Here is a 19,396-nt window from a genome sequence, read left to right as displayed (position 1 = left end):
CCTCCAATCTTTGCATGTTTTCAGTCAGAAATAGATCTACTACTCAAATCAATATGACTAATTAGCAATAAAAAATAAAAGTGGTAAACTGATGATAATACAGTGATCCATCGCTACTTCGCAACTCAGCTGTCACGGCCTCAGTGCATCGTGGACTTTTTGTTCTTTTAAGGGCATATTATTATATATGAGTTCCAAAAACGTGTTTATGTACACTTTATTTAGATCTACGTACAGTGGTAGGAAAAAGTAAACCTTTTGGAATTTCTCATTTTTCTGCATAGAATCACTATCAAATGTGATCTGATCTTTGTCAAAATCACACAGATGAAAAAACAGTCTGCTTTAACTAAAACCACCCAAACATTTATATTACAAATATTTATATTTATAACATTCATATTCTAATCAGGATAGCATGCAAATAATGACAGAAAGGGGAAAAATAAGTAAGTGAACCTTCTCCCTAAGGAGACTTAAAGAGCAATTGAAACCAATTTTTACCAAACATTTTAAGTCGGGTGTGAGCCTAATAACTGTTGAGTGGTTTATAGCTGCCCTGCCTACTATAAAACACACACCTGGTAAGAAATGTCTTGATGAGACGCATTGTCTGATTTGCATCATTACTTGGTCAAAAGAGCTATCTGAAGACCTGTGATCAAGGATTGTTGATTTGTATAAAGTTGGGAAAGGATACAAAACCATCTCTAAAAGTCTGGATGTTCATCAATCAGCAGTCAGAGAAGTTGTCTACAAATGGAGAGAGTTTGGCACTGTTGCTTCTCTCCCAAGGAGTGGCAGTCCACCAAAGATGACGCCGAGAGTTCAGCACATAATACTCAGAGAGGTAAAAAAGAACCCTCAAGTGTCTGCTAAAGACTTACAGAAATCACTGGCACAGTCCAATATCTCTGTGCACACATCAACTATATGTAAAACTATGGCCAAGAATGGTGTTCATGGGAGGATTCTACGGAGGAAGCCACTGTTGTCTGAAAAAAAACCATTGTTGCTTGTTTAATGTTCGCAAAAAGGCACTTGGACACTCCACAGAAGTTATTTTGTGGACTGATGAAACCAAAGTCGAATTGTTTGGGAGTGACACACAACGTCATGTGTTGAGGAAAAATGGAACAGCTCACCAACATCAACACCTCATCCCCACTGTGAAGCATGGTGGAGGGAGCATCATCATTTGGGGCTGTTATGCTCCCTCAAGGCCTGGACAACTTGCAATCATTAATGGAAGAATGTATTCAAATGTTTTGCAGGAAAACCGGAGTTCGTCTGTCAGACAGTTGAAGCTAAAAAGCGGATGGATGCTGCAACAAGACAATGATCCAAAACACAGAAGTAAATCAACTTCAGAATGGTTTCAGAAGAACAAAATACACGTTCTGGAGTGGCCAAGTCAAAATTCAGACTTCAACCCCATTGAGATGCTGTGGCATGACCTAAAGACAGCGATTCAAGCCAGACATCCCAGGAATCTGACTGAACTACAGCAATTTTGTACAGAAGAATGGGCCAAGATAAGTATTGATTGATGTGCCAGACTGATCTCTGTCTGGTTGAAGTTATTGCTGCCAAAGGGAAGGCCCCAAAATATTAAATGTGATGGTTCACGTACCTATGTTCTCCCGTTCTGTCATTCTTTGCATACTATCCTCATTAAAATATTAAAAGCTATAAATGTTTGGGTGGTTTTAGTTAAAGCAGACTGTTTTTTCATCTGTGTGATTTTGACAAAGATCAGATCACATTTGATGGAGATTTTATGCAGAAATTTGAGAAATTCCAAAGGGTTAGGGCACTCGGACACTCCACAGAAGTTATTTTGTGGACTGATGAAACCAAAGTCGAATTGTTTGGGAGTGACACACATCATCATGTGTGGAGGAAAAACGGAACAGCTCACCAACATCAACACCTCATCCCCACTGTGAAGCATGGTGGAGGGAGCATCATGATTTGGGGCTGTTTTGCTCCCTCAGGGCCTGGACAACTTGCAATCATTAATGGTAGAATGTATTCAAATGTTTTGCAGGAAAACCGGAGTTCGTCTGTCAGACAGTTGAAGCTAAAAAGCGGATGGATGCTGGTTTCAGAAGAACAAAATACATGTTCTGGAGTGGCCAAGTCAAAATTCAGACCTGAACCCCATTGAGATGCTGTGGCATGACCTAAAGACAGTGATTCAAGCCAGACATCCCAGGACTCTGACTGAACTACAGCAATTTTGTAGAGAACAATGGGCCAAGATTAGTCCTGATTGATGTGCCAGACTGATCTGCAGCTACAGGAAGCGTCTGGTTGAAGTTATTGCTGCCAAAGGGGGAGCCACAAAATATTAAATGTGATGGTTCACTGACTTATTTTTACCCCTTCTGTCATTGTTTGCATAATATCCTTATTAGAATATGAAACCCTGTAAATGTTTGGGTGGTTTTACTTAAAGCAGACACTGTTTTTTCATCTGTGTGATTATGACAAAGATCAGATCACATTTGATGGTGATTTTATGCAGAAATGTGAGAAATTCCAATAGCTTCAGACACTTTTTCATACCACTGTACATCCGTAGTCCCCTCGCCACGCTTAATAAGAATGCTTGCGTAGGCGCCCGTTTATGGATACATTGTGAACGTGCCCTGCTTTACATTAGTAGAAAAAAAGAATCATCTTTGAATAAAGAAACTCATGCAGTTACAATGTAGGTAGTATTTATATTTAGCAAATATTCACACTCCTCTGCGCTACCTCATTTTTGCAGGAAATGATCACTTCCTGTGTGTTAAGTTTGGTTGAAAGCCTTGCTCGTGCGTCGTTTCTCAGCCAGCATGTCAACTCAAGGAGAGACCACCAGCTCAGCGGGCCATCTACTTCAAACACCTCAGCAGGTAAGTAATGATGTATTCAGTGTAGACTGTAAAGTCAGTGTTTATTCAATAAACAGTGGCATATTTATGATCACTTTTGATTCTTTCATAATTGGATTTATTTTGCTTTGTCCAAATATGGTCACCAGTTGGCCTGTTTTTAGTTCATTCCTTATAAATGAACAATTTGTATTTTCATTGGTAGTGATTATCATAATGTTTATGGTGTACAGTATTTCCATTCTGAATTATAACTATGGATAACTACATATTGATATTGAATACGTCAGAGACACATGGGAATGTTCATAGAATACTACGGGTAACAATATGGTATTCTGATAAAAAATATACATGTGAATAATATGCATTTTAAAGGCCTTTAATGGAGCGCAACTGGATTGAACTTGGTTATCTTAATAGAACGTAGTGACTAATTGCTATTTAAAGCTGTCAGAAGTATGAATCACTATTATTTTAGGATGTGAGCTTAGGTCACATGATGCAGAATGGAACTATTTACTTTGAGAAAGGAAAATCAAGTGACCGCGGTGACCTGTAAGTACCCAAAAATGAACAAGGATGTGACCCAAAATGAACTCATCGCATGCCATTGACAGTTATAGACATCCAATTCGTTTAGACTGGGCACCGCGCTGGCACAGCTCCAACGGCCTGGGCCGGCAGGATTCCGGCAATCCGGCCAGAAGGCCAAACTTCGTGCGTTCACCTTAGTCTTAACCCTTTTGTACTGACTCGATTTTGAAAGGTTTAAAGAAGGCTCACCGAGAACAAGTTGTCAATTTTTTCGGGTCGACAGCGATCAACAGAAAGGTGAAACGGACATAGACTCAGGCGCGGAAGCAAACTCATTCGAAGGTCACCAATTCAGAAGTCAACAAAAGGTTCCCATGAAAAATGACAACGATTAGGCAGTCTTTTTGACAATGTGGCGGCAGCCTTACAAGAACTTTTTACATAGAAAATCCTTGTGAATAAATGCTTAAATCCCCGAATTCTTTATGGATATGGATGGAAAACTGTCGATTCTTTGTTAAAAGAGCCAAAACCAGGTAGTTAGCATTTATTTTATATAAATACAATACAGTGCCTTGCAAAAGTATTCGTCCCCCTTGAACCTTGCAACCTTTCGCCACATTTCAGGCTTCAAACATAAAGATATAAAATTTTAATTTTTTGTCAAGAATCAACAACAAGTGGGACACAATCGTGAAGTGGAACAAAATTTATTGGAGAATTTACACTTTTTTAACAAATAAAAAACTGAAAAGTGGGGCGTGCAATATTATTCGGCCCCCTTGCGTTAATACTTTGTAGCGCCACCTTTTGCTCCAATTACAGCTGCAAGTCGCTTGGGGTATGTTTCTATCAGTTTTGCACATCGAGAGACTGACATTCTTGCCCATTCTTCCTTGCAAAACAGCTCGAGCTCAGTGAGGTTGGATGGAGAGTGTTTGTGAACAGCAGTCTTCAGCTCTTTCCACAGATTCTCCATTGGATTCAGGTCTGGACTTTGACTTGGCCATTCTAACACCTGGATACGTTTATTTTTGAACCATTCCATTGTAGATTTGACTTTATGTTTTGGATCATTGTCCTATTGGAAGATAAATCTCCGTCTCAGTCTCAGGTCTTGTGCAGATACCAACAGGTTTTCTTCCAGAATGTTCCTGTATTTGGCTGCCGTCAATTTTAACCATCTTCCCTGTCCCTGCTGAAGAAAAGCAGGCCCAAACCATGATGCTGCCACCCCCTCGTTTGACAGTGGGGATGGTGTGTTCAGGGTGATGAGCTGTGTTGCTTTTACGCCAAACATATCGTTTTGCATTGTGGCCAAAAAGTTCAATTTTGGTTTCATCTGACCAGAGCACCTTCTTCCACATGTTTGGTGTGTCTCCCAGGTGGCTTGTGGCAAACTTTAAACAAGACTTTTTATGGATATCTTTGAGAAATGGCTTTCTTCTTGCCACTCTTCCATAAAGGCCAGATTTGTGCAGTGTACGACTGATTGTTGTCCTATGGACAGACTCTCCCACCTCAGCTGTAGATCTCTGCAGTTCATCCAGAGTGATCATGGGCCTCTTGGCTGCATCTCTGATCAGTTTTCTCCTTGTTTGAGAAGAAAGTTTGGAAGGACGGCCGGGTCTTGGTAGATTTGCAGTGGTCTGATGCTCCTTCCATTTCAATATGATGGCTTGCACAGTGCTCCTTGAGATGTTTAAAGCTTGGGAAATCTTTTTGTATCCAAACTTCTCCACAACAGTATCTCGGACCTGCCTGGTGTGTTCCTTGGTTTTCATAATGCTCTCTGCACTTTAAACAGAACCCTGAGACTATCACAGAGCAGGTGCATTTATACGGAGACTTGATTACACACAGGTGGATTCTATTTATCATCATTGGTCATTTAGGACAACATTGGATCATTCAGAGATCCTCACTGAACTTCTGGAGTGAGTTTGCTGCACTGAAAGTAAAGGGGCCGAATAATATTGCACGCCCCACTTTTCCGTTTTTTATTTGTTAAAAAAGTTTAAATTATCCAATAAATGTTGTTCCACTTCACGATTGTGTCCCACTTGTTGTTGATTCTTGACAAAAAAATTAAATTTCATATCTTTATGTTTGAAGCCTGAAATGTGGCAAAAGGTTGCAAGATTCAAGGGGGCCGAATACTTTTGCAAGGCACTGTATGTCCAATGTTTTGGTAGTCTTTAAGCCACTGTAGCGCCTTATCATCACAAAGAGCTTTTTCCCTTGAAAATTCTTGTGAATAAATGTTTAAATCCACGAATTCTCTATAGATATGGATGTAAAACAGTGTTGATTCTTTGTTAAAAGAGCAAAGAACCGGGCAGTTAGCATTTATTTTACATAAGTATGTAAAATATGCAGCTAGTCTTTGAGCCATTGTACCACCATATTATCATCACAAAAAGGTTTTTCTGTTGAAAATTCTTGTGAATAAATGCGTAAATCCCTCAATTCTTGATAGATATGGATGAAAAACAGAGTCGATTCTTTGTTAAAAGAGCAAAGAACCAAGCTGTTAGCATTTATTTTCCGTAAATAAGTCACAGAATGATGGCAGTCTGTTTGACAATGTGGCGGCAGCCTTACATCAAAGGACTTTTTACGTTGAAAATTCTTGTGAAGAAATACTTAAATCTCCGAATCCTTTATAGATATGGACGTAAAACAGTGTCGATTCTTTGTTAAAAGAGCAAAGAACCGGGAAGTTAGCATTTATTTTACGAAAATACAGTATGTCGAATGTGCTGCTAGTCTTTAAGTTACAGTAGCGCCGCCTTATCATCACAAAGAGCTTTTTCGGTTGAAAATTCTTGTGGATAAATGCTTAAATCCCTGAATTCTTTTTAGATATGGACATAAAACAGTCTCGATTCTTGGTAAAAAGCAAAAAAAAAAAAACGTGCAGTGAGCATTCATTTGACTTAAATATGGCTAACTATGATGCCAATGCTGTAGCGGCTAATTTCTCCCATGACTTTTTTCACAAAGTTTCAAAATGCATACGTGGTACAAAAAATATAATATTTACCTTGAATCCTCGAACAAATCAATCCTGAGACAATCCTTCCTGTTTGTATGCGGTACAGCTTTCGTACTTTTTCAACCTAAATCCGGAGCTAGATCGCTGGGTGCGTGTGTTTGAGAATAACTCCTCTTGATGCTCGGTGTGGGCAGGCCCCCTAATTGAAGGCGTGGTGCAGTGTCACTGCCCTTTTTCCTGTCAATATATTATGAAGTCTATGAATCCATTTTTGACAGGAAGGGTGAATGTGACCCAAATTTCCCAAAAATACTGTATACAAGAAGTGACCCAAATCATCCCCACACAACTTCTCTTGAAATTGGAACTATCTATCCTATTTATAAATTGTGTTGCTTCAGTTCCAGTTTCATAATCTACAATTAGAGGAAGTTTATGAGACACTATTATCAAAAGATCAATTGTTCCTATCCTGTATTTAAATACAGAGTCCCTTGCTACTTCGCGCCCTCAGTCCGTCACAGATTTTTTTTTTTTAATTGAAAAATAAATAAATAAAATGCAGTATTTTATAGAGCTATCCAGATTCGATCACGTAGTCTCTCCCTCTCGCCGCTTTTGTTGGTCGGGTAGTGCACTGGAGTTGCTTATTAAAGTTAACGATGATTGACAGACATTAAGGTTTGATCTTGCCAGAGACGCTAGGAAGTCGAAACTGCAAAGCGCTGCATGCGGCAATGAGTGTTTAACTTGTTAAATGGTTGCTGTGGCAACTCATTGTGTGTGTGTGAGTGGATTTGAGTGGACTCACTCAATGAAGCTTTTGATAAAGACAAGCATTTTTCTACATTATTCTTGATTAAAAGTTATTCGGTTGGACAGTAACATGTTTCAAACTTATCATAATTATTCAATTTGATGTGTTTAAAAAACATTTATTAAAATACGTATATTCATTAAAGTGTTTCTTTAATTTTTACATACTTTGGGGAAAAATTGAGGGAAAAAAACATGTCTTATGGGTATCTCTTTTCCATGGTAAATCGAAATGTATACATTGAACACACACAAAAAAAAAAAAAAATTGGGGGGGGGGGTACTTCGCAATTTTTCACTTAACCGCTAAAAACGAGGGATCATTGTACATTTATTCCTGCATTTAATGAGTTCTCTTTTTGATTTTTTTTTTGTTTTTTTTCAGAACACGGGGTTACCAAGAGGCAAACAGGTAAACTGTGTATGCAATTTTTCCCCCTCTTGAGCCATTCTATAATTCAAGTCACATTTTTAAATTTTTTATTAGCTTTCCCCCGGAAATGTTCGCAAACTGGGCCAGACGAGAAAGATCCGACACAGAAGGGTGAGCACACTTCAACTCTTCTTTCTTTTTTTTTTTTAAACGTCCATTACATAGACTTCAGAGCGTATCGCCAGGACACGGGGCGCGGGGCTGATAAATAGGGGGCCTGTATTGTTGGTGAGACCTTCAAAGCTGACCGTGTGGAATCACAGACAAAGAACTTTTTTCGTGAATAAATGCATAAATCCTGAGAGACAGCGAGAACCAAAAGTGGTTTTTGCCATGTGGCAAAATGGATTTTGCAATGTGGCATTTTTTTGCCATGTGGCATTATTTTGCCATGTGGCATTTTTTTTTTGCCATGTGGCAAAATGGATTTTGCCATGTGGCATTGTTTTGCCATGTGGCAAAATGGATTTTGCTATGTGGCATTTTTTTTTGCCATGACGCAAATTTTTTTTTGGGCATTTGGCAAAATGGATTTTGCTATGTGGCATTTTTTTTCCCATATGGCAATTTTTTTTTGCCATGTGGCAAAATGAATTTTGACATGTGGCATTTTTTTGTCATGTGTCAAAATATATTTTGACAGTGGCGTTTTTTTTTTTTTGCCAGGTGGCAAAATGGATTTTGCTATGTGGCATTTTTTTTGCCATGTGGCAAATTTTTTCTTTGCCATTTGGCAAAATGGGTTTTGACATCTGGCATTTTTTTGTCATGTGTCAAAATAGATTTTGACATGTGGCGTTTTTTTTGCCATGTGGCATTTTATTTTGCCATGTGGCAAAATGGATTTTGACATGTGGTATTTTTTTGCCATTTGGCAAAATGGATTTTGACATGTGGCGTTTTTTTGGCAGGTGGCGAAATGGATTTTGCTATGTGGCATTTTTATTGCCATGTGGCAATTTTTTTTTTTTTTTGCCATTTGGCAAAATGGATTTTGAAATGTTGCATATTTTTTGTCATGTGTCAAAATAGATTTTGACATGTGGAATTTTTTCTTTGCCATGTGGCGTTTTTTTGCCAATTGGCAAAATTGATTTTTCCATGTGGCATTTTTTTTGGCCATGTGGCATAATGGATTTTGCCAAGTGGCGCTTTTTTGCCATGTGGCAAAATGTATTTTGACATGTGACATTTTTTCTTTGCCATGTGGCATTTTTTCTTTGCCATGTGGCATAATGGATTTTGCCAATTTGGCTTTTTTTTTTTTTTTGCCATATGGCATTTCTTTTTTCAGGTAATGAAATCTATACTAGTCTATTAGTAAATGTAGCTAGCGGCTGCCTGATGTAAACAGAGCTTTTCCGGTGAAAATTCGTGTGAATAAATGCTTAAATCCCCAAATTCGTTATAGATATAGATGTAAAACAGTCTGGATTCTTGGTTAAAAGCAAAAAAAAAACCTTGCAGTTAGCGTTAATGTTATGTAAATATTGCGAACTATAATGCCAATGCCCTAGCGGCTAATTTCTCCCATTGATTTTTTTCACAACGTTTCAAAATGCATGCATGGTACGAAAAAATATAATAATTACCACGAATCCTCGAACAAATCCCTCCTATGACAATCCTTCCTGTTTGTATGCAGTACAGCTTTTGTATTTTTTCAACAGAAATCCGGCGTTACATCGCTGCGTGCGTGCGTTTGTGAATAGCTCTTTTTGATATGGGCAGCCCCCTACTTGAAGGCGAGGCGCAGTGCATGACCGATCTGACCCGTCAATACATTATCAAGTCTATGGTCCTTTTTTAAGAGCAACACTGTCACACTTGTTTCCTTTTAGGATTTTACAGATGAGGAAAACCCAGAAGAGAAAGCTCGACAACGCAAAGATCTGGAGGTAAGGCATCGCTCCCAGCCATTGAATTTTTTAATAACGAAAAATGGTCACTTGCGCTATAGAGGGTGTCAACTTTTGAATAGCTGCCCACTGTTCCGGAAAGAATTGAATTTTGACTTTGCTTGAATTTCAAGCTGACCCCCCTGTACAAGGAGTTGTTGTACACCATTGCACACAAGATGGGGAAAGGGTCATCAACTCAAGTTTTCACAGATAGCCAACTTCATCAGTACATCAAAGAGGTAGGTACTTAAAATATGTCATTATATGCAGAAAACTATCTCTAAAAGTTGAACTTTTCTACTAGGCTCTGACAATGACCCAAGCTGAGCACAAGGCTCTGACTGCAAAAGTAGACAAATGCGAGGTAAGAAATCCTGCCCTGTATTTTTACGATCAAGCTATTCTGCAACGAAAATATTTTGAATTTGCTCATTTCAACTTTCTATCCGCAAGTACGTTTCTAAAGAGTCTGAATCTTACAGCCGCCTATTTACTGCTTGATGGCCACGGTCAAGGAAGCCAAAGACATCTTGGGTAAAGATGTTAGCGGTGAGTTCTTAACTTCACCCCCTCTTAGTGCCAATACTGGAGTGACATTCCAGATCAAAGCAGCCTCAATGCTTTTCTTAAAAAAAATATTTAAACAGAGATAACTTCTTTTTTTTTGTATTGATTATTATGGTATTTTCTGTATTATAAGGCACACCTATAAGCCTTCAATTTTCTCAAAACCTGACAGTGTTCCTTATAATCCGATGCGCCTTACATATGGATCAATATTGGTTCATCATGGCATGACGTTTCCTTTAGCGCAACTCCATGCAATGGATGCATAACGCAACCCCAACCACTACTACTACTGCGCCTTATAATACAGTGCGTCTTTTTTATGATATATATATATTTTTATGCCATTCATTAAAGTTGCGCCTCATAATGCGCTGCGCCTTATACAGCGGCATGAAAAAGTATCGGAACCTTTTGGAATTTCTCACATTTCTGCATAAAATAACCATCAAATTTGATCTGATCTTTGTCAAAATCACACAAATGAAAAAAACAGTGTCTGCTTTAACTAAAACCACCCAAACATTTATCGTTTTTCATATTTTAATTAGGATAGCATGCAAACGATGACAGAAGGGGGAGAAATAAGTAAGTGAACCCTCTAAGGAGACTTAAAGAGCAATTGAAACCAATTTTTACCAAACCAATTTAAGTCAGGTGTGTGCCCAATAACTGATGAGTGGTTTAAATCTGCCCTGCCCACTATAAAACACACACCTGGTAAGAATTGTCTTGATGAGAAGCATTGTCTGATGTGCATCATGGCTCAGTCAAAAGAGCTGCCTGAAGACCTGTGATCAAGTATTGTTGATTTGTATAAAGCTGGAAAACGATACAAAACAATCTCTAAAAGTTTGGATGTTCATCAATTGACAGTCAGAGAAGTTGTCAAGTTTGGCACTGTTGTTTCTCTCCCAAGCCCGTGGCCGTCCACCAAAGGTGACGCCAAGAGTTCAGCACAGAATACCCGGAGAGGTAAAAAAGAACCCTGGAGTGTCTGCTAAAGACTTACAGAAATCACTGGCACAGTCCAATATCTCTGTGCACACATCAACTATATGTAAAACTATGGCCAAGAATGGTGATCATGGGAGGACTCCACGGAGGAAGCCACGGCTGTCTAAAAAACATTGTTGCTCGTTTAATGTTGACAAAAAGGCACTTGGGCACTCTACAGAAGGCAAAATATTTTATGGACTGATGAAACCAAAGTTGAATTGTTTGGGAGTAACACACAAAGTTATGTGTGAAGGAAAAATGGAACAGCTCACCAACATGAACACCTCATCCCCACCGTGAAGCATGGTGAAGGAAGCAACATTATTTGGGGCTGTTTTGCTTCCTCAGGGCCTGGACAACTTGCAATCATTAATGAAAGAATGAATTAACAAGTTTATCAGGATGTTTTGCAGGAAAACCGTCTGTCAGATAGCTGAAGCTGAAAAGAGGATGGATGCTGCAACAAGACAATGATCCAAAACACAGAAGTAAATCAACTTTAGAATGTTTTCACGAGAACAAAATACACGTTCTGGAGTGGCCAAGTCAAAGTGCAGACTTGAACCCCATTGAGATGCTGCGGCATGACCTAAAGATAGCGATTCATGCCAGACATCCCAGGAATCTGACTGAACTACAGCAATTTTGTACAGAACAATGGGCCAAGATAAGTACTGACTGATGTGCCAGACTGATCTCTGTCTGGCTGAAGTTATTGCTGCCAAAGGGAGAGCCACAAAATATTAAATGTGATGGTTTACTTACTCATTTTTCCCAATTCTGTCATTGTTTGCATACTATCCTCATTAAAATATGAAAACCTATAAATGTTTGGGTGGTTTTAGTTAAAGCAGACTTTTTTTTCCATCTGTGTGGTTTTGATAAAGATCAGTTCACATTTGATGGTGATTTTATGCAGAAATTTGAGAAATTCCAAAAGGTTCAGATACTTTTTCATACCACCGTAGTGCGGAAAATACGGTATATGTTTGATATTTTTTATTACTTTTTTTAAGCACAAGTGAATTTTTTTTAAATTTTGGTGACAAAGGGTTAAAAATTAATTAATTAATCTTCCATGCGGTTTATCGTCACAAGTGTCGCAGGGGTGCTGGAGCTTACCTAAGCTAACAATACTGGGGAATTTAAAATGAAATATGTATTTTTTTTCATTAAAGATATAAATTTTGTTGAAGATACAATAAAAAATTGACAGTGGGTTCATTAGACTGTCATCAATCAATCAATCAATCAATCAATCAATCAATCAATCAATCAATCAATCAATCAATCAATCAATCAATCAATCAATCAATCAATCAAATTTATTTTTATAGCTCACTGTCATGACTACCATTAACAAATGTTTATGACATGTCATGAAGTGTAATATGGCAAATTATGTCAACTCCATGTACTGTATGTCCAGAACGCATCTTTTACATTCATTCAAAGTGACATCATTTGCCGGATGACACTTACCGTATTTTCCGCACTATAAAGCACTCCACATTACAGTGCCTTGCAAAAGTATTCGGCCCCCTTGAACCTTGCAACATTTCGCCACATTTCAGGCTTCAAACATAAAGATATAAAATTTTAATTTTTTGTCAAGAATCAACAACAAGTGGGACACAATCGTGAAGTGGAACAAAATTTATTGGATAAATTAAACATTTTTAACAAATAAAAAACTGAAAAGTGGGGCGTGCAATATTATTCGGCCCCCTTGCGTTAATACTTTGTAGCACCAACTTTTGCTCCAATTACAGCTGCAAGTCGCTTGGGGTATGTTTCTATCAGTTTTGCACATCGAGAGACTGACATTCTTGCCCATTCTTCCTTGCAAAACAGCTCGAGCTCAGTGAGGTTGGATGGAGAGTGTTTGTGAACAGCTGTCTTCAGCTCTTTCCGCAGATTCTCGATTGGATTCAGGTCTGGACTTTGACTTGGCCATTCTAACACCTGGATACGTTTCTTTTTTAACCATTCCATTGTAGATTTGGCTTTATGTTTTGGATCATTGTCCTGTTGGAAGATAAATCTCCGTCCCAGTCTCAGGTCTTGTGCAGATACCAACAGGTTTTCTTCCAGAATGTTCCTGTATTTGGCTGCCGTCAATTTTAACCATCTTCCCTGTCCCTGCTGAAGAAAAGCAGGCCCAAACCATGATGCTGCCACCACCATGTTTGACAGTGGGGATGGTGTGTTCAGGGTGATTAGCTGTGTTGCTTTTACGCCAAACATATCGTTTTGCATTGTGGCCAAAAAGTTCAATTTTGGTTTCATCTGACCAGAGCACCTTCTTCCACATGTTTGGTGTGTCTCCCAGGTGGCTTGTGGCAAACTTTAAACGAGACTTTTTATGGATATCTTTGAGAAATGGTTTTCTTCTTGCCACTCTTCCATAAAGGCCAGATTTGTGCAGTGTACGACTGATTGTTGTCCTATGGACAGACTCTCCCACCTCAGCTTTAGATCTCTGCAGTTCATCCAGATTGATCATGGGCCTCTTGGCTGCATCTCTGATCAGTTTTCTCCTTGTTTGAGAAGAAAGTTTGGAAGGACGGCCGGGTCTTGGTAGATTTGCAGTGGTCTGATGCTCCTTCCATTTCAATATGATGGCTTGCACAGTGCTCCTTGAGATGTTTAAAGCTTGGGAACTCTTTTTGTATCCAAACTTCTCCACAACAGTATCTCGGACCTGCCTGGTGTGTTCCTTGGTTTTCATAATGCTCTCTGCACTTTAAACAGAACCCTGAGACTATCACAGAGCAGGTGCATTTATACGGAGACTAGAATACACACAGGTGGATTCTATTTATCATCATCGGTCATTTAGGACAACATTGGATTATTCAGAGATCCTCACTGAACTTCTGGAGTGAGTTTGCTGCACTGAAAGTAAAGGGGCCGAATAATATTGCACGCCCCACTTTTCAGTTTTTTATTTGTTTAAATTATCCAATAAATGTTGTTCCACTTGACGATTGTGTCCCACTTGTTGTTGATTCTTGACAAAAAAATTAAATTTCATATCTTTATGTTTGAAGCCTGAAATGTGGCGAAAGGTTGCAAGATTCAAGGAGGCCGAATACTTTTGCAAGGCACTGTATAAGGCGCACCGCGTTATAAGGTGTAGTAGTAGTAGTAGTAGTAGTAGTAGTAGTAGTGGTTGGGGTTGCATTATGCATGAAGCCGCGCTAAAGGGAATGTCATGCCATGATGAACCAATATTGATCGATAGATAAGGCGCAACAGATTATAAAGCGCTGTGTCTGCTTTTGAGAAACTTGAAGGCTTTTAGGTGCAACTTATAGTACGGAAAATATGGCAATGATAATGACCAAACACTTTTAAAAAAAAAAAAAAAAGAATAAAATTCCTGCACCATTAGTAAATGACAATGATATCTGGGCAGGTTTAAGTGACCCCTATTGCTTGCTGACAATATTGGAGGATGAAGAAGAGAGGCGCACGCGTCGATCCAGAGCCAAAGCCTCCAAATATGTGGTCAAAGACGCTGTGTCTGACGATAAGATTTATCAGACCGACATCAAGAAGCAGACTCTCAACCCTATTTGGAATCAAACATTTACACTGTGAGCCCGAACGCATTGCTAAATATGATGGGCTTGCGCTAGCGTCATCCTGTTTTATGTTTCAGAGAGTTTGAAGAAATGCTGGGTGCCAGCTTCCACCTAGAGATGTGGTATGGACAAAACAGCCATTTGTCCTTTTTGAAAAGTTCTAAAGAGATTCCTTGTTTGCAGGGATAAAGATGAGGAGGTGTCACTCACTCAGAAACTGGAGGAGATCACCACCAACTTTACCAGTTTAAGCAGGTGGCATACAGTACTCTTTTTACTAATCACACCAAACTAGTGTTGCACCAATACTGATATATGTATCGGTCCCGGAACAATGCTCTAGTGGTAAGAAAAAGTATCTGCACCTTTTGGAATTCCTTACATTTCCGCATAAAATCACCATCAAATGTGATCTGATCTTTGTCGAAATCACACAGATGAAAAAACAGTGTCTGCTTTAAGTAAAACCACCCAAACATTTATAGGTTTTCATATTTTAATGAGGATAGTATGCAAACAATGACAGAACGGGGAAAAATAAGTAAGTGAACCATCAAATTTAATATTTTGTGGCAGCAATAATAATGACAGCAAAAACCAGATGCTTCCTGTAGCTGCAGATCAGTCTGGTACATCGATCAGGACTAATCTTGGCCCATCCTTCTGTCCAAAACTGCTGGAGTTCAGTCAGATTCCTGGGATGTCTGGCATGAATCGCTGTCTTTAGGTCATGCCACAGCATCTCAATGGGATTCAAGTCTGGAATTTGACGTGACCACTCCAGAATATCTACTTTGTTCTTCTGAAACAATTCTGAAGTTGATTTACGTCTGTGTTTTGGATCATTGTCTTGTTGCAGCATCTATCCTCATTTTAGCTTCAACTGTCTGACAGATGGCCTCAGGTTTTCCTGCAAAACATCCTGATGAACCTTTGAATTCATTTTTCCATTAACGATTGCAAGTTGTCCAGGCCATGAGGCAGCAAAACAGCCCGAAATCACGATGCTTCCTCCACCTTGCTTCACAGTGGGGATGAGGTTTTGATGATAAGGGGTCATGTATCTCTTGCACCCAATATTCTGCCTGTTTTCCTTGATGTAAGTATTATTTTTTATTTATTGGGTGTGTTAGAGTTATACAAACAGTCAAACAGTAAATCCGAGAAACGATACTATTCCCTAATTGATTATTTTAGGTGTGTTACAGTTATGCAAACAGTCGATCGGTAAATATGAGAAAAGATTCTATTCCCTTCATTCCCTAGATGTAGACGGAAAAGAAAAATTGATGAGAGATTTCAACGAAAGATTGTGCAGATGGTGGATAAAGAACCTCGATTAACATCCAAACAAGGTCAAGCCGTCCTGCAGTCCGAGGGTACAACAGTGTCAATCCGCCTGTGTCTGAATGAAAAGGGATTCTATGGTAGGATACCCAGGAAGACCCCGCTTCTGACCCAGAGACATACAAAAAAAAGCCAGGCTGGAGTTTGCCAAAACTTACCTGAGAAAGCCAAAAACGTTTTGGAAGAATGTTCTCTGGTCAGATGAGACAAAAGTAGAGCTTTTGAGGAAAAGGCAACAATAGAGAATTTACAGGAGGGGAAAAACGAGGCCTTCAAAGAAAAGAACACGGTCCGCACAGTCAAACACGGCGGAGGTTCCCTGATGTTTTGGGGTTGCTTTGCTACCTCTGGCACTGGACTACCTGATCGTGTGCATGGCATTATGAAGTCTGAAGACTACCAACGAATTTTGCAGCATAATGTAGGGCCCAGTGAGAGAAAGCTGGGTCTCCCTCAGAGGTCATAGGTCTTCCAGCAGGACAATGAGCCAAAACACTCTTCAAAAAGCACTAGAAAATGGTTTGAGAAAAAGCACTGGAGACTTGTAAAGTGGCCAACAATGAGTCCAGACCTGAATCCCATAGAACACCAGTGGAGAGATCTGAAATGGCACCCTTCAAATCAGGGCCATTTGGGGGCCCTAAGCAAAATAATGCCATGGGGCCCATATTTTTGGGCCACCATTTCGTCACAGTGTACTGTGAAACCCATACATGCAATCCAACCTATGTGTCCATATTTTGTATATTAATCATATTTTGTTGCACTGCATTCTTCAAACTTCTCACCCCAAACGATTGTCAGTACTTACAGTAGATAACGCCAAACCTTTTTCTAAAAGAGGAAAGAATTTTTTAAGCTTGTATTCAAGTATCAAAACTCACAAAAGTCCAATAAAGCAAACTGTAGTAAACAAAATAGAATATAAATTAAACAATTGCCAGATTGCCTCCTATCTGGGCCCCCTAGTGGTCAGGGGCCCTAAGCAGCTGCATAGTCTGCGTATAGGCTGGGCCGGCCATGCTTCAAATCTCAGAGACCTGGAACAGTTGGCCAAAGAAGAATGGTGTAAAATTCCAGCAGAGCATTGTACTGTCTCTAATTGAAGGTCATTGGTTGCCAACCCTCCCACTTCAGACCAATTGGACCTTTAGCGCTCTCAATGCCAACCAATGAGTTAAGCAGTGTCCGACCAAGCTATGATAGAATTCTTTACACTCAAGAAATTCATATACAAATATATATTTGGTATATTTTTTGGTATTTTGGTCATTCGGGTACTGGTACAGTATCGATCGATACCACAACACCGGAGATCGGAATTGGTGTCGGCAGCCAAAAAAATGGTATCGGTGCAACACTACTGAAAACTCACCAAAGTGAAAGAACTTACTATTTTGCTTTTGTAGAATTATAAAGGAAGCCAAGAAGGAGAAAGGGACTGATGACTTTTTGGGAAAAGTTGTCATAAAACTACAGGTCATGAACGCTTTCCTCCAGTTTTGGCATTCACACATTCTTCTCACTTGACAAATCTAATATTTGATTTCAGGATCTCCACTGTACTGAGGACAACTGGTACATTTTGGAGCCAAGAACAGAGACGTACCCGAACCGTGGCCAGTGTCACCTAAACCTTAAGTTTATTCATAAAACGGTAATCGTGCATCTTGATATTTTGTATCGGCGACTGTCTTTGGAATCTCGACTATTATTTTCATGCCATTGGCAGAGAGATGACACACTCAGCCCAGGTCGGAGCGCTTACATCAACTACTGCGGTATCCTGCAACAGTTTGTTTTGTCTTACATTTCCAAGCAAAAGGTCTTTCAAACAATGAATCTAATATCAGTGATGCAAATATGTAGTACTTACGTATGACATTTCTCTCAGAGTACCGCTCCTTGGAAAGGGGAATTGTGTGGCGAGGCTCAGATGCTTCTGGAGCATTACGCTACTCAGAATGACCTCTCACCTTTTCTGCAAGACTTGGCGTAAGCAACATTGTAACATTATAATCACAACATTCTACCCATGCAAGTGTAGAGGCCGTATCTTGTTATTTTGCCGCATCGGAATGACGAAATGTGAATTTCAGGCCAGGAAATTGCAAAAACACTTAAAGAGAATCCACAGTTTCTCCTTCCGGTGATGTTTGTTATTTTCAACATTTGGGGAAAACGGTGTGCATCCATTACAGGAAGTGGGTGGCATACAGTAAACTGTACCAAAGCATCGGGGTGGACTCTTCCTTGCTGTTACAACAGTTAACTTGTGTGGAGTACCACTGGCATCAACAGTCGTTGCCCCACCAACAGGTAAGTCAGTAACAGATAAACAAGCACAATTTTACTTTTTCTCTGCATGTATGCACAAGTTTTTTTTGTTTTTTTTTTAAAACCTGTCCTGTTAAGCTGCTTGACACAGAGAATGGAGATCTGAGTGTCCAATTGATCTGAATAGTTTTAATGTATCACATAGGAGTATGAAATACATCCATTGTGATCATTCAACGTACCTTGTTTATTAAGAGAAAGCAGCGAACAGGAAGGGGCTATGGGGGAGCAAAAGAAAAGAGGGAGAGAGAGACAGAAAAAGCACATACAACAAGAAATACATGAATCGCCTACTCTTACTATGAGTATGTTGGAGATCTCGTTAGCTAGTTGTATTTCCGGTTTACACCATGTGGGGGCCTGATAACCAAGGAAGGGGTCTGAGAGATAAGTGATTTGGAAGGGGTGAAGTGTACCTAAATCATCCATGTGGTCTAGAACCCAGTGTTGTGTGAATCCCTTGTGAATGTGAGTATGTTGGCATCCTATTCTATGCTGTCTCTTAGCTAATCCTGACACCGAGGCTTCCTACTTGAGTGTGTCTAATTTCACCTAGTCATGCGGGATTCCCATCTAGCATGTGATAGTCCCGCAGGCGAATGGAGATGCCACTTGGGTGCCACCCCAGGGCCACGACCCTTCCCCATGCATGCATGTATGTATGCACAAGTTCAATGTACAACAGACTAGCCAATGTGTGGTACAGTCATAATGTGTATATGAACATATAGTAGAGGTGTGACAATATATCGATATGCTGATATATCATGATATCCCAATAGGTTATCGATATGCTAACCCAATAGATCGCTTTAATTAAAGAACTAACAGGTTGCTATGGTTATGGTTATAGTGTTATACTTATATAGCGCTTTTCCACCTTTACCAACATTTTCCACTAGAATAGTGTCTATGTCAAGGGTGTTCATTTTTTTTTTTTTTTTTTTGCTCCAAGATCTACTTTTGAACGAGACAACCTCCCGCAATGT

The 19,396-nt window shown here is 39.5% G+C and overlaps 1 protein-coding gene across 1 annotated transcript in view; it reads left to right on the top strand.

Annotated features, from left to right (window-relative positions):
* Positions 1–2,677: 2,677 nt before the first annotated feature.
* Positions 2,678–19,396, top strand: part of unc13d (unc-13 homolog D (C. elegans)) — a 34,205-nt gene continuing 17,486 nt past the window's right edge. Inside the window, exons 1-16 of the mRNA XM_057826283.1 lie at positions 2,678–2,716; positions 2,803–2,903; positions 7,619–7,645; positions 7,721–7,777; positions 9,508–9,564; positions 9,699–9,806; positions 9,872–9,931; positions 10,050–10,116; positions 14,555–14,735; positions 14,801–14,845; positions 14,907–14,978; positions 17,480–17,549; positions 17,623–17,727; positions 17,803–17,895; positions 17,965–18,065; positions 18,272–18,389. Of these exons, the coding sequence (XP_057682266.1) occupies positions 2,704–2,716; positions 2,803–2,903; positions 7,619–7,645; positions 7,721–7,777; positions 9,508–9,564; positions 9,699–9,806; positions 9,872–9,931; positions 10,050–10,116; positions 14,555–14,735; positions 14,801–14,845; positions 14,907–14,978; positions 17,480–17,549; positions 17,623–17,727; positions 17,803–17,895; positions 17,965–18,065; positions 18,272–18,389 (1,275 nt within the window). The 5' untranslated portion in view covers positions 2,678–2,703. The remainder of the gene's footprint in view (positions 2,717–2,802; positions 2,904–7,618; positions 7,646–7,720; positions 7,778–9,507; positions 9,565–9,698; positions 9,807–9,871; positions 9,932–10,049; positions 10,117–14,554; positions 14,736–14,800; positions 14,846–14,906; positions 14,979–17,479; positions 17,550–17,622; positions 17,728–17,802; positions 17,896–17,964; positions 18,066–18,271; positions 18,390–19,396) is intronic.

Source organism: Corythoichthys intestinalis, chromosome 21 (assembly GCF_030265065.1).
Source record: "Corythoichthys intestinalis isolate RoL2023-P3 chromosome 21, ASM3026506v1, whole genome shotgun sequence".
Taxonomy (NCBI): Eukaryota; Metazoa; Chordata; class Actinopteri; order Syngnathiformes; family Syngnathidae; genus Corythoichthys; species Corythoichthys intestinalis.
Note: the sequence above shows the minus strand (reverse complement) of the source record. Positions and strands in the feature narration are given on the sequence as shown.